Genomic DNA, 14,283 nt, shown 5'->3' with positions numbered 1-14,283 from the left:
TATGGAGACACAAAAGACCCTGAATAACCAAAGTGGTTTTGAGGGAAAAAAATGGAGATGGAGGAATCAGACTCCCTGACTTCACACTATACTACAAAGCTACAGTACTCAAGACAATATGGTACTGGCACAAAAACAGAAATATAGATCAATGGTACAGGATAAAAAGCCCAGAGATAAACCCACGTACCTGTGCTCAACTACTCTATGACAAAGGGAGCAAGGATATACAATAAGTGGTGCTGGGAAAACTGGACAGCTACATGGAAAAGAATGAAATTAGAACACTCCCAAACACCATACACAAAAATAAACTCTAAATGGATTAGAGACCTAAGTGTAAGACCGGACACTATAAATCTCTTGGAGGAAAACAGGAAGAACGCTCTTTGACATAAATCACAGCAAGATCTTTTTGATCCACCTCCTAGAGTAATGGAAATAAAAACAAAAATAAACAAATGGGACATAATGAAACTTCAAAGCTTTTGCACAACAGAGGAAACCATAAACAAGATGAAAAGACAACCCTCAGAATGGGAGAAAATATTTGCAAACTAATCAATGGACAAAGGATTAATTTCCAAAATATATAAACAGCTCATGCAGCTCAATATTAAAGAAACAAACAACCCAATCCAAAAATGGGCAGAAGACCTAAATAGACATTTCTCCAAAGAAGACATACACATGGCCAAGAAGCACATGAAAAGCTGCTCAACATCACTAATTATTAGAGAAATGCAAATCAAAACTAAAATGAGGTACCACCTCACACCAGTTAGAATGGGCATCATCAGAAAATGTACAAACAACAAGTGCTGGAGAGGGTGTGGAGAAAAGGAACCCTCTTGCACTGTTGGTGGGAATGTAAATTGATAGAGCCACTATGGAGAACAGTATGGAGGTTCCTTAAAAAACTAAAAATAGAATTACCATATGATCCAGCAATCCCACTACTGGGCATATACCCAGAGAAAACCATAATTCAAAAAGACACATGCACCCCAATGTTCATTGCAACACTATTTACAATAGCCAGGTCATGGAAGCAACCTAGATGCCCATCAACAGACAAATGGATAAAGAAGATGTGGTACATATATTAAATGGAATATTACTCAGCCATAAAAAGGAACAAAATTGGGTCATTTTTTGAGACGTGGATGGATCTAGAGACTGTCATACAGAGTGAAGTAAGTAAGAAAGAGAAAAACAAATATCATATATTGATGCATGTATGTGGAACCTAGAAAAATGGTATAGATGAACCGGTTTGCAGGGCAGAAGCTGAGACACAGATGTAGAAAACAAACATATGGACACCAAGGGGGGAAAGCTGCAGCGGGGTGGGGATGGTGGTGTGATGAATTGGGTGATTGGGATTGACATGTATACACTGATGTGTATAAAATTGATTACTAATAAGAACCTGCTGTATAAAAAATAAATTAAATAAAATTCTAAAATTAAAAACAAAAAAACAACTAATATAATACTAAACTTCATTTGGGTTATTTGTATGGAAATATGTTAATATAAATATTTCAGACATTACATGAAATTCCTAAAAATCTTATATATTCTGGTATAATATTATAAGTCATAATTCTACTTATTATTTTAAAATGTATTTCTCAGAAATAATTAAATTTCCTTGTCAATTGCATTATTATGAACTTTCATCAAATCTTTAACCGTGGTCATTTTTAAGTCTTTTGTCATTTACAGACAGTTCTGTGTGTACTCTGATGCTTTTGCAAAAATGTTCCTATAAAAGGGTTTCATCTTCAAGGAATTCATGGAAAAGACTCTGACAAGCACAGGTTTCTGGTAACTGACTATACTGCTGAACTGAATGAATAAGCATTTTCTGAACTCTAATGGAAAACTGATGAATTCATAAAAGTGCTAACAAAAGATCAATATTAAAAAAAAGATTAATTACATGGGACTGAATGAACTGATGAGGATGATTATAATTTTTGTGACTTGCTGTTTGAATTAAAAAAAAAAAAAAGAACTGTTAACGATGAAAACTTACTATGCCATGGCTTAGTATGGCCTGACTTGGAAATTTAGTTTCAGAGGCTTTTGTGAATATACCCAAGAAAGAGGACCTAAATGTATCTTATTCCCACAGGTCACCAATAAATATTTGCTTAACGGAGAAAAAATTAATATATAGTATAGGAGAGAACCTGACAGATGCTTAAATTATTGAGTGATAGTAATGCCCAAACTCATCTGTGATTAAACACTATGTAGTATCCTCCTAAGGATAAACTTATTACAAATAAGAAGTGAAAATTCAATTATGGAGATGCTTTCAGTTTCAGCTCTGATATGCAAAAAGCTTGGAATTTTTCACTGTATCTTGACCTTACAAGATAATGCTGTACAAAATGAAAATCAGTGACTTTTCTCAGACGTGATTAATAAAACATGTAACTACGAAAGAAAAAAAATAGGTGTATAGTGGTACCTCATGGTTTTAATTTGCATTTCCCTAATGGCTAATAATGTTAAGCATCTTTTCTTGTGCCTTATTTACCACCATATATCTTCCTTACTGATGTATTTGTTCAACTCCTCTGCCTCTTTTACAAATGATATTTTTGTTTTCTAATTGAGTTCTAAGAGAGTTATTTATGTATTCTTGATACAAGTCCTTTATCAGACATATGATTTGCAAATATTTTCTCTCAGTCTGTGGCTTGTCTCTCATTCTTTTAAAAGTGTCTTTCAAAGAGAAGTTTTAACTTTGATAAAGTCCAGTTGATCAGTTTTGCCTTTTCTGAACTATGCTTTTGGTGTCATATTTAAGAAATTTTTGCCCAACTCAAGGTCATGAAAGTTTTCTCCTAGGAGTTTTATAGTTATAGATTTTGCATTTGAATTTATGATCCATTTTAAGTTAATTTTTGTATATGATACAAGGTATGATTTGAAGTTCTTTTTTTGGTTTGTTTATTTTTTTGGTTTTTTTGGCACATGCCTATTCTGTTATGCCAGCACCACTTGTTGAAAAGGCTATCCTTTCTCCACTAAATTGTCTTTACACCTTTGTCAAAAATCAATTGTCCATATATGTGTGCCATATGTGTGTGGGTTAGTTTCTGGACTTGCTATTCTATTCTGCTGATCTATTTGTCTGTCTTTGCACCAGTACCATACTCTCTTGATTATTTAGCTTTACAATAACTCCTGAAATCAGGTAATGTTAGTCCTTCAACTTTGTTTTCCTTTTTAAAGTTTGATATACAACTTTGGCTATTCTAGGTCCTTTTCCTTTCCATATGAATTTAAAAATCAGATCATCAATGTCTATCCAAAAAAAAAAAATCTTGCTGAACTTTAAAAACAAAACAAAACAAAAGCCTGCAAGGGACTTCCCTGGTGGTGCAGTGGTTAAGAATCCACCTGCCAATACAGGGGACATGGGTATGAGCTCTGGTCCAGGAAGACCCCACATGCTGTGGAGCAACAAGCCCGTGCATGACAACTACTGAGCCTGCACACCACAACTCCTGAAGCCACGCACATAGAGCCTGTGCTCTGCAACAGCAGAAGCCACCACAGTGAAAAGCCCGTGCACCACAATGAAGAATAGCCCCTGCTGACTGCAACTAGAGAGAGCCCACACACAGCAACAAAGATCCAACACAGACAAAAATAAATTCAAAAAAAACCCTGCAAACTTGAAGATAGATCAATAAGATAATACAACTCAAAGAACAGAGAGAAAAAAGAATGAAGAAAAATGAACTGAGGGGTTGAGAATTGTGGGACATAATTAAGCACAGTAACATACACAAAATGAGAGTGTCAGAGAAAAAGGAGCAGAGCAAAATATTTTTAAAAATAATGCCTGAAAACATCCCATAACCTATGTATCCCAATTGTTCAACCAAGTCCAAGTACGATAAACATAGGAGAGCCATACACAGACCTAATGAAATGTTGAAAGCTAAAGACAGAAAATCTTGAAGCACTAAAAGAAGAGTAATTTATCCATACAAGGGAACTCCAATAAGACATCACTTATATCTCATCAGAAACAGTGGAAGCTCTATGGCAGTGGGATGACATATTCAAAGCGCTGAAAGACAAAACTGTCAACCAAAAGTTCTATATCAAACAAAACTATCTTTCAAAAATGAGGGCAAAATACAAATATTCCTCTCCCTCCACTCTCCCCCAAAAAATTCATTGCTGGGAAATAAGCCTTAAAGGAAAAACTAAAAGAAAGTCTTCAAACTGAAGGAAGTAAACCCAGATTGCAATTCTAATCACCATGATAAAACAGAGAGAACTGGTGAGATAAGTAATTATATGACGGTATAAATGCATATATCTTCTTTCTTCTCTTAATAAATATAAAAAGTAAGCATGTAAAACATGTATATAGTTGTAGTCCTAGGCATTGGCATATGGTTAATATATTTGGGGGGGTGAGTGGGATGCAGCAGTGTTACAGGCCCTGAGATGACAGGGTTCTACAATGGTTTATGTCCAGGGGTCCAGGGTCCTGTAGCTGCACAGCCTGGAAATGGTGGGCCAAGATTCCAATTCTGGCCCTAGTAGAAGTCACAGAGCAGCAGCAGTGTGTGCCCAGCAATGGCCTGTTAAAGTCACAAGTCAGGACCCATGGGTTGGGGTGCAGAGCCCCAGCAGTGTGGCCATGGTAATTGTGGATCAGGACCCTGACCCAGGGTGAGGTACAAAGTAGCAGCATTTTAGCCCCAGGAATGATAGGTTAAAGCCGTGACTTAGGCTCCAGGAATGGTGAGTAACTCAGCAGCTCAGCCTAGGTAATGACCAGTCAAAGCCACAACTAGGAATACACAGTGAAATCCAAGAAATAGCAGCATTGCCCCAGTTATGGCAAGACAAAGTACTGACTTAATACCTCTGGGCAGGGCACAGAGCAGGAGCTCCAGTCTCATAGATAGTCAGGCATTGTGGCAACTCAACCAGGGAAAGCAAGGTACCGGAGTGATGGGGCCCCAAGTGTCAGATCTCACCACAGCAACATTTCCAGCCTCAGGAAAGACACAGAAGCAGGGAATCTGGGCAGCTCTGTGTCTGCTGTAATCAGTGTTGGTGAAGACTGTGGAAGTCCTCAGTAGCAAATACTGCAAACCTCTATGATGGTGAAGCTTGCTGAGATTCTCCTGCTCTTCTTCTCCCCATGGGGTGAAATCCATTTGAAGGAATTTCTGTGGGTGCCAAGCTGCTCTGAACTGGAGGATGAGGTGATGGAGGTAAAATCTTTCCCAAGTTTTTTACAGGGCCATCCTCAGTTTTTGCAATCGGCCGGGTTTCTGCTGCTTCTTTATTGTAATCCAGAGCTTTCCCAAAGTAATTTACATTGGTTTGTAGTTGCTCATTTATTGTCTTTGTTGCTTTTGTGGGCGATACAAGTGTTGGGACCTCCTAACCCTCCATCCTGTTGATGTTACATTATCTCTAATTCTGTGTCAAGGGGACTACAGACACAAAAGCCTCTCACTTGCCACTGTTGTTACACTATTTTTCTCTTTTACATAACTGATTTGCGTGTGCAAGGTCATCAACTTTTAGATGCATAATAGCACTGTTGAAATAATATTAAACACCAGTATAAACATGAAGTGTTCTATGCTTTGCCCTGTCACTTGATTTCCACAGCTGTGACTATTCATATAATGTAGTTATTTGAGGCACAGGAGTTATAATTTAACATCCTGATTGATTTCTCCTTGGATATAAGCATGAGCAATGGCAAAAGGATAATGTAATTTTTGAAAAGTATTGCATATGAACAAGATGTCTGTGAAATGCCTCTCACTTCTGCTGCTACTACAGCTGACTTGCTACTTTAGCTCTGGAAGTTGTGGAAAGGTGCTGGCACAGCCAATGAAATACAGTCATTGGATGAATATGAAGACAATCCTGGATGAACTTGTCATGAGGGGTCATAAGGTGACTGTTCTGACAACTTCAGCTTCCATTCCTATTGATCCCAACAAACCATCTGCTATTAAGTTTGAGACTTTCCCTATGTCTTTAACTAAAGATAATTTGAAGCATGCCATCAAGCATTTGGTAGAGAAATGGACATATCTGGCAAAAAATTCGTTGCGGACATATTTTTCATCATTGAGAAGTTTATTTTGGGAACTTTCTGATATGCTTATGAATATCTGTAAAGATGTTGTTTTGAACAAGATGCTGATGACAAAACTACATGATTCAAGGTTTGATGTTGTTCTTGCAGATGCTGTTGGACCCTGTGGTGAGCTGCTGGCTGAGGTACTTAAAGTACCTTCAGTGTACAGTCTCTGCTTCTCTCCTGGCTATTCAGCTGAAAAGTATAGTGGAAGACTTCCATTCCCAGCATCCTACGTACCTGCTACGTTTTCAGAATTAAGTGATCACATGACATTCACGGAGAGGGTCAAAAATATGATATATGCAATTTATTTTGACTTTTGGTTCCAGACATTTAATGAGAAGAAATGGAATCAGTTTTACAGCCAAGTACTAGGTAAATCATATTTTTAGTTGGTAGAATGAAGTCCTAACTTTCCTAGTGCCTTGGAAGGTGAGTTTGTATAAAGTAACAGAATTTTGTCTCTTATAAGTGAAACAATGAAATGAAAATATAAAATGATTTCATAAATATTATCAAAATATTAAATTATAGGGTAAGGTATAACCCTGTTTCCCATTACTCATACAGATTCTCCTCCAGGAAGTCATAAAACACAAACTGAAGCCCTTAGGTCTTCTCCAAGCAATTATATATCCATATTACTAACTTCTTTTTTTAACTTAAAAACAATCTCTAGAAACCTCATAAGATGCCTTGATAAATGAAGACAGGTAGATTGAAGAGTTACACACATATTTGTAGCACAAGTATCTAGGCAGCATTTAGAAATTGTTTCTACTTGTGTAGCTCGGTTTCTGTATTATATGATATGATATGATATAATATGATACAATATGATGTACACTATACACATACATATATATTTGCGTTATTAGAGAACACTTTCACACATCTTTGGCTATATCATTCCAAGCTCCTTTCCAAAAACTACCTACTATATCCACATGGCAATACTATCATTTGATCTAACTCTTTTTGTTTTGGTTTATCCTTCCAGGAAGACCGACTACATTATTAAAGACAATGGGGAAAGCTGAAATGTGGCTCATTCGAACATACTGGGATTTTGAATTTCCTCTCCCACTGCTACCAAATTTTGAATTTGTTGGAGGCCTCCACTGCAAACCAGCCAACCCCCTGCCTAAGGTTACCTATTCCTATTTATTTTGTTTTGCTTACTTTGCATTTTCAATAGGAATAATCCTGTGTTCTTTATTTAGAATATTTAATTACAGTGAGAGAGATGTGGGATGCTAGATAAAGTGACTTGCCAATTAGAAACTCATATATTTATTTCTATACCAACGCAAGTATCAGAATTTCATTATCAATGCCAATGCAGGGGACATGGGTTCAAGCCCCGGTCTGGGAAGATCCCACATGCCACGGAGCAGCTAAGCCCATGTGCCACAACTACTGAGTTTGTGCTCTAGAGCCTGTGAGCCACAAGTACTGAAGCCCGCATGCCCAGAGCCCATGCTCCACAACAAGAGAAGCCACTGCAATGAGAAGTGCGCATGCTGCAAAGAGTAGCCCCTGCTCACCACAACTAGAGAAAGCCCATGCACAGCAAGGAAGAACCAATGCAGCCAAAAATAAATAAAAGAAGATGTGGTACATATATACAATGGAATATTACTCAGCCATAAAAAAAGAACAAAATAATGCCATTTGCACCAACAAAGGCTAAGATAAGTGAAAGTTCTATGCTATCTAACCCTAGTTTTTGAAAGATTTCACCGTTCTCATTGCAGGAAAGTGATAGTGTTAGTAAGAAGGGAGGTTAAGAGGAGAGAAATAAGGACAAAGAAAAGATGAATAGTAGGATAATGATAATAATTAGTAACAGTAGCTGTTGCTATTAAGTTGCAAAACAAGATTTAAATACGTCAATGATTGTGAAGATTTCATTATATAAAGAAACTATTCCTTCAAGCTACTAAATTTTCCATTCATTATTAGGTTCTCAGAAAATTTCTGTAATTTTTAAAGAATTAAGACATTTGTCAAAATGCTTCAAGAATCTTAAAAATGCTATAGCCTTTGACTTCATAATATACTCCTAAGAAACCATGCAGAGAAAATTAATCAAGATGTGCAAAAACAATATTTTGGGCAGTAATTCATAAAAGACAACACTGGAAGTAATGTAAATATTCAAAATTAAGCAATAATTAAATAAATTATCGTGTGCACATCACACCATTACAATTGTTTTCTCAAATAATTTTTTTGTTACACTAAATCAACTATAGTATGAGGTTTAGTTGGAAAATAATAGCTATAATAAGATCACAATTTTCTTGTAGGATAAAAAAATATAAATTAGAATTACAATTTTCAAAATATATGTCACAATGTATATTTAGTTATAGGAGTAAATAAGATTAGAATGAAAGCACTAATTTTAGCATAATGCCATCAAAGTCCATTCACGTTGTCAAACAATGGCAAGATGTCCTTCTTTCTCATAGATGAATAACATTCAGTTCTGTGTGTGGGTGCATGTGTGTGTGTGTATTATATATATCACATCTTTATTATGTTGAAGTATGTTCCATCTACACCCAATATGTTGAGGGTTTTTATCAGGAAAGGATGTTCTATCTTGCCAAATGTTATTCTACATTTATTGAGATGATCAAGTTATTTTAAATTTCATTCTATTAATGCAATGTATTACACTTACTGATTTGGGTACTTTGAACCATCCTTGCATCCCAGGGATAAATCCCATTTGGTCATGGTATATAATCCTTTTAATATGTTCTTGAATTTGACTTGCTGATATTTGGATGAGAATTTTTGCATCTATATTCATCCTGGATAATGGCTTATATTCAAGGTAATACTGGCCTTGTAGAATGAGTTTGGAAGTGTTCCCTCTCTCCTCTTTAATTTTTTTGGAAGAGTTTTTGAAGAACTGGCATTAATTATTCTTTAAATATTTCATAGTATATGTCAGTGAAGCCATCTGGTCCTGGGGTTTTCTGTTGAGAGGTTTTTGAAACTCATTCAATACCTTTACTTATTATAACTGTCCAGATTTTCTAATTCTTCCTGATTCAGTCTTGATAGATTGCGTGTTTCTAGGAATTTATTCATTCTTCTTGGTAATGTAATTTTTGGCATATAATTCTACACAGTAGTCTCTTACGAGCCTATGTATTTCTGTAGCATCAGTTATAATGTCTCCACTTTCATTTCTAATTTTATTTATGTCTTCTTCTTTCCTTAGTTAATCTAGCTAAAGATGGTCATTTTGTTATTTTTTTAAAAGACAGAGAAAGACAAATACTAGATAATATCCATTTTATGTGGAATATAAAAAAGTCAAACTTGTAAAAACAGAGAGTAATATGGTGATTACCAGGAGCTGAGGGGTAGGAGAATAGGAGAGATATCTTTTAAGGGTACAGATCGGCATCTCATAGAAAAATAAGTCCTAGAGATCTGAGGTACAGTACAGTGAATATGGACAACCATATTATATTATAATCATCAAACTTGCTAAGAGACAACATCTTAATTATTCCAACCACAAAAAGAAATGATAATTATGTGACATGAGAGGTGCGAACTACCATGAAAAATGACAATCCTATTACAATATACTGAATATAAATGTATCAAATCAATACATTATACAACTTAAATTACATAATGTTTTATGTCAAATATATTTCATCTTCAAAATGTACATATCTCAATTTAAAAACGCCTTATTGGCAATAAATACTAATCATCTTGAGCCTTCAGTGAATCATAATCTCTTTGCAATAGTAACATCAAAGATCACTGATCAGAGGAAGATCAAATGGTGGTGGAGCAAGATGATTTGGAGCTCACCTCCCCCCACAAACACATCAAAAATACATCTGCATGTGGAACAATTCTCATGGAAAACTAACTGGAAAGTGGCAGAACTCCTACAAACCAAGGCTGTAAGTAAGATACACACATAATTGAGTAGGACAGGAAAAAAAGAACCGGTTTGGGACCAATACCCCTGGGAGGGTACTAAGAGGAAAAGAGAGATTGCACAGATGGACACTCACCCTGGGAAGTGAGTGGGTCAAGTCACAGACTGGGCATCCCAGTTCTAGGGTCCTTCAGGAAGGAGACAAGTTCCCTTGGCTGCTTGGAGAGCTGCTGGGACAGATAGAAAGTCTGGAGAAGCCTAGACTCCACTTGTGTGGAATGCAAGGGTGCTGGCTTGCCAACAGACAGGGTGGAGAGAGGTCAGCCCTAGTGGCTGCTGCCTCACTGGGCTACCCAGTCCAAGCCAAGCAAACACTCCTACACCACCCACTCCACACCACAGCTTGGCCCTGGATCTAGGGAGATTCCCCACCAACTGGGAAAAGATTCAATCTTGGGATGCAGAGGTGACCTGGGGCCTGGGGTGTTTGCAGGTGGGATGGCGGAGGCCGTTGTTGGTGCTTACTAAGACAGCACCCCATAAGCAGCCCAGACTTCTGATGGCAGCACAGCTGCCTGAACTCCTGTGACCACAAGTACACAATCCCAGATGAGCAAATGTTCCAGCCTTGCCCACTTGATGCCACAACCTAGCACTAGATCTGGAGTGACCACAACAGGGGAAGAGATGTGAATGTGAGCTGTGTCTGTGGTAGCCACAGATGCCTACATAAGCAGTGCATCAGACCACTGTAAGAACAGGAGCCCCACTTGCTTCAGTACTCCCCTGCTTTGGGGAAAAGACCCCAGTGCAGGGAGGAGGAAAAACACACACTTAAATGGAACACACAACCAGCTCGAGCCAGATTCTCAACATTCTGCTCCAGCACCTTGGGAGCAGACTCCACCTGTGAAAGGGTAGAGATGGCCACTGAACAGAGTGGAAGTTCCACCTCACACCCTGCACAGGCTCAGGCTTCTCCATCACCAGCCACAACCCCTACACCAAGGTGATAGCTACCATACCAGCACACCCTAAGGAAATGTGTGACTGGAATCCACATCAAACACAGCCCTCCCACCAAAGGCACACAAGGTCTACATAAGGATGCTTCCACATAAGAACACCACTTCAGGACCACAAGAGGTAACTGTTTCACCTATATTCACAGAGACAGGGCAAGTAAAATGAAAAGGCAGAGAACTACTCTCAATTGAAAGAGCAAGACAAAAGCCCTGAAAAAAAAATAATGAACAGAGATAATCAGTCTACTAGACAATGAATTCAAACTGTTGATAATAAAAATGCTAACTGAATTAGGAAAGAGAATTCATCTAAGCACAGATCATTTTAACAGGGAACTAGAAAATATAAAGAAGACACAAACAAAAATAGATGATTCAATATCTGAGATAAAAAGCACTTTAGAAGCAATGAATAAAATACTAAATGATACAGAAGAATGCATAAGTAATTTAGAAAATAGAATGAAAATCACCCAATCAGAACATCAGAACAAAAGACAAATAAATAAAAATAAAGTAACATATGAGGTCTTTGGGATAACATAAAACATGCCAACATTTGCATTTTAGGGGTTCCAGAAGACGAAAGAGAGAGAAAAGTTATCGAGATGTATTTGAAGAAATTATGGCTGAAAAATTCCCAAATCTAGAGAAGGAAACAGACATCCAGGTATAGAAAGCACAGAGGATCTGAAACAACATGAACTCAGACAGACCCAGAATAAGACATATCATAATTAATGACAAGAGTTAAAAATAAAGAGAGAATTCTAAAGGCAGCAAGAGAAAGACAAAGAGTCATATACAAAAGAATCACTATAAGGTTATTATCTGATTTCTCTGCAGAAACTTTCAGGCCAGAAGGGGGGCAGCATGATCTATTCAAATTCCTGAAAGGGAAAAATTTGCAACCTAGGATACTCTACCCAGCAAGACTGTCATTTAAAATAGGAGAGATAAAGAACTTCTCAAACAAGCAATAACTAAAAAAATTTGGCAATAATAAACCTACCCAAAAAGAAATGTTGATGGGTCTTCTGTAAATGAAAAAGAAGTAAGAATCTATAGGAAAGGGATAATCACAGTAGAAATGGCAAATATAAAGTAAGGATTGAAGATCACTTTTTTTCCTGAAGAGCACTTAAATAAGCCAGTACATAGATTAAAAGACAAAAAAATATTGCAAAAGCAACTATAACTACCATAAACAGTAAAGGGATAAACATGAAGATGTAAAATATAATATCAAAAATACAAAATATGAGGGAGAGGAATAAAAAATTAATCTCTTAGAATGTGTTTAAACTTAAATGACTATTAGTTTAAAGAAAGTAGATATAATTATGGGTTAACATATATGAACCCCACGATAACCACAAATCAAAAATGTACAATAGATACACAAAAATCAAAAAGATGGATCCCAAGCATACTATGAAATAAGATCGTCAAACCATAACAGAAAAATTAAAAGAAGAAATGAACAGAAACTACAAAACAACTGGAAAACAGTTTTAGAATGGCAATGTCATTAATAACTATCAAAAATTCCTTTACATGTCAATGGACTAAATGCTCCAACCAAAAGACATAGGGCAGCTGAATGGATAACAAAGAACAAGAGGGCTTCCCCGGTGGTGCAGTGGTTGAGAGTTCACCTGCCGATGCAAGGGACATGGGTTTGTGCCCCGGTCTGGGAAGATCCCACATGCCGTGGAGCGGCTGGGCCCATGAGCCATGGCCGCTGAGCCTGTGAATCCGGAGCCTGTGCTCCACAACAGGAGAGGCCACAACAGTGAGAGGTCCGTGTACCACCAAAAAAAAAAAAAAAAAAAAAAAGAACAAGAGCCTTCAGTATGGTGCCTTACAAGAGACTCACTTCAGGGCAAAACACATACACAGACTGAAATTGAGGAGATAGGAAAAGATATTTTATGTAACTGAAAACAACAAGAAAGCAGAGGTAGCAATACTAATAACAGACAAAATAAACTTTGAAAGGCCATAATGAAAGACAAAGAAGGGCATTATAGAATAATAAAGGGAAAACAAAAAGAGGATATTACACTTGTTAACATATACACACCCAATACAGAAGCACCTAAATATATATATAGCAAATACTAACAGACACAAAATGAGGACTTGACAATAGTACTATAATAGCAGGAGATTTTAAACCCCCTCTGACATCAATGGGCCAATCATCCAGACAAATATCAATAAAGCAACAGTGGCCTTAAATGGCACAATAGACCAGTCGAATTTACTTGGTATCTACAGGACATTACTTCCAAAAAAAATAAGAAATACATATTCTTTTCCAGTGCACATGGAATGCTCTCCAATATAGATCACATACCAGGTCGCAAAACAAGCAGCAACAAACTTATGAGGATAGAAACTATACCAAGCAGTTTTCTGACCACAGTAGCATGAAACTAGAAATCAGCTAAAGAAAGAAAATCTGGAAAAGAACAAACATATGGAGATTAAACCGCATGTTACTACCAAAAATGTGGGTCAACAATGAAATCAAAGAGGAAAAAGGAAAACACCTCAAGACAAATAAAAATGGAAACACAGCTTTCCAAAATCTAGGGGTTGCAACAAAAAGCAGTTCTAAGAGGGAAGTTCATAGTGATGCAGGCCTTCCTCAAGAAATAAGAAAAATCTCAAGCAACCTAATCTATCAACTAAAGGAATTAGAAGAAGAAAAAAGAAAGCTGAAAGTTGGAAGAAGGAAGGAAGTAGTAATGATCAGAAACAAATGAAATAGACATCAAAAAACAATAGAAAAATCAAACCAAGAACTGTTTTTTTGAAAAGATAAACAAAATTGATTAATCTTTAGCCAAGCCCACTAAGAAGAAAGAGAGGACCCGAAAAAACAAAAGAAGAAATAAAAGAGGAGAAATAACAACCAATTCCACAGAAATTCAAAAAATCATAAGAGAATACTATGAACAATTATATGCCAACAAATTGGACAACCTAGAAGAAATGGACAAGTTTCTAGGAGCATATAGCTTGCCAAGACTGAGTCAAAAAGAAACAGACAATTTGAACAGACTGATCACTAGAAGTGAAATTGAATTTGAAATTTAAAAAGATTCCCAGGAAACAAAAGTCCAGGACCAGATGGCTTCACTGGGGAATTCTACCAAACATATAAA

At 36.8% G+C, this 14,283-nt stretch overlaps 1 protein-coding gene across 1 annotated transcript; it reads left to right on the top strand.

Annotated features, from left to right (window-relative positions):
- Nucleotides 1-5,671: 5,671 nt before the first annotated feature.
- Nucleotides 5,672-10,671, top strand: LOC309798647 (UDP-glucuronosyltransferase 2B4-like; the record flags this gene model as incomplete). The annotated part of the gene is made up of 3 exons (XM_082611153.1): nt 5,672-6,532; nt 7,158-7,306; nt 10,387-10,671. The coding sequence occupies exons 1-3, from the start codon at nt 5,803-5,805 to the stop codon at nt 10,669-10,671; spliced, it is 1,164 nt and encodes a 387-aa protein (XP_082467279.1). The 5' UTR covers nt 5,672-5,802.
- Between the last annotated feature and the right edge of the window lie 3,612 nt (nt 10,672-14,283).

The sequence above is a fragment of the Mesoplodon mirus genome, assembly GCF_964341445.2.
Source record: "Mesoplodon mirus genome assembly, chromosome: 2".
In the NCBI taxonomy this organism is placed as follows: Eukaryota; Metazoa; Chordata; class Mammalia; order Artiodactyla; family Ziphiidae; genus Mesoplodon; species Mesoplodon mirus.
The sequence above is the reverse complement of the archived record's forward strand: the minus strand, read 5'-3'. Positions and strand labels throughout refer to the sequence as shown.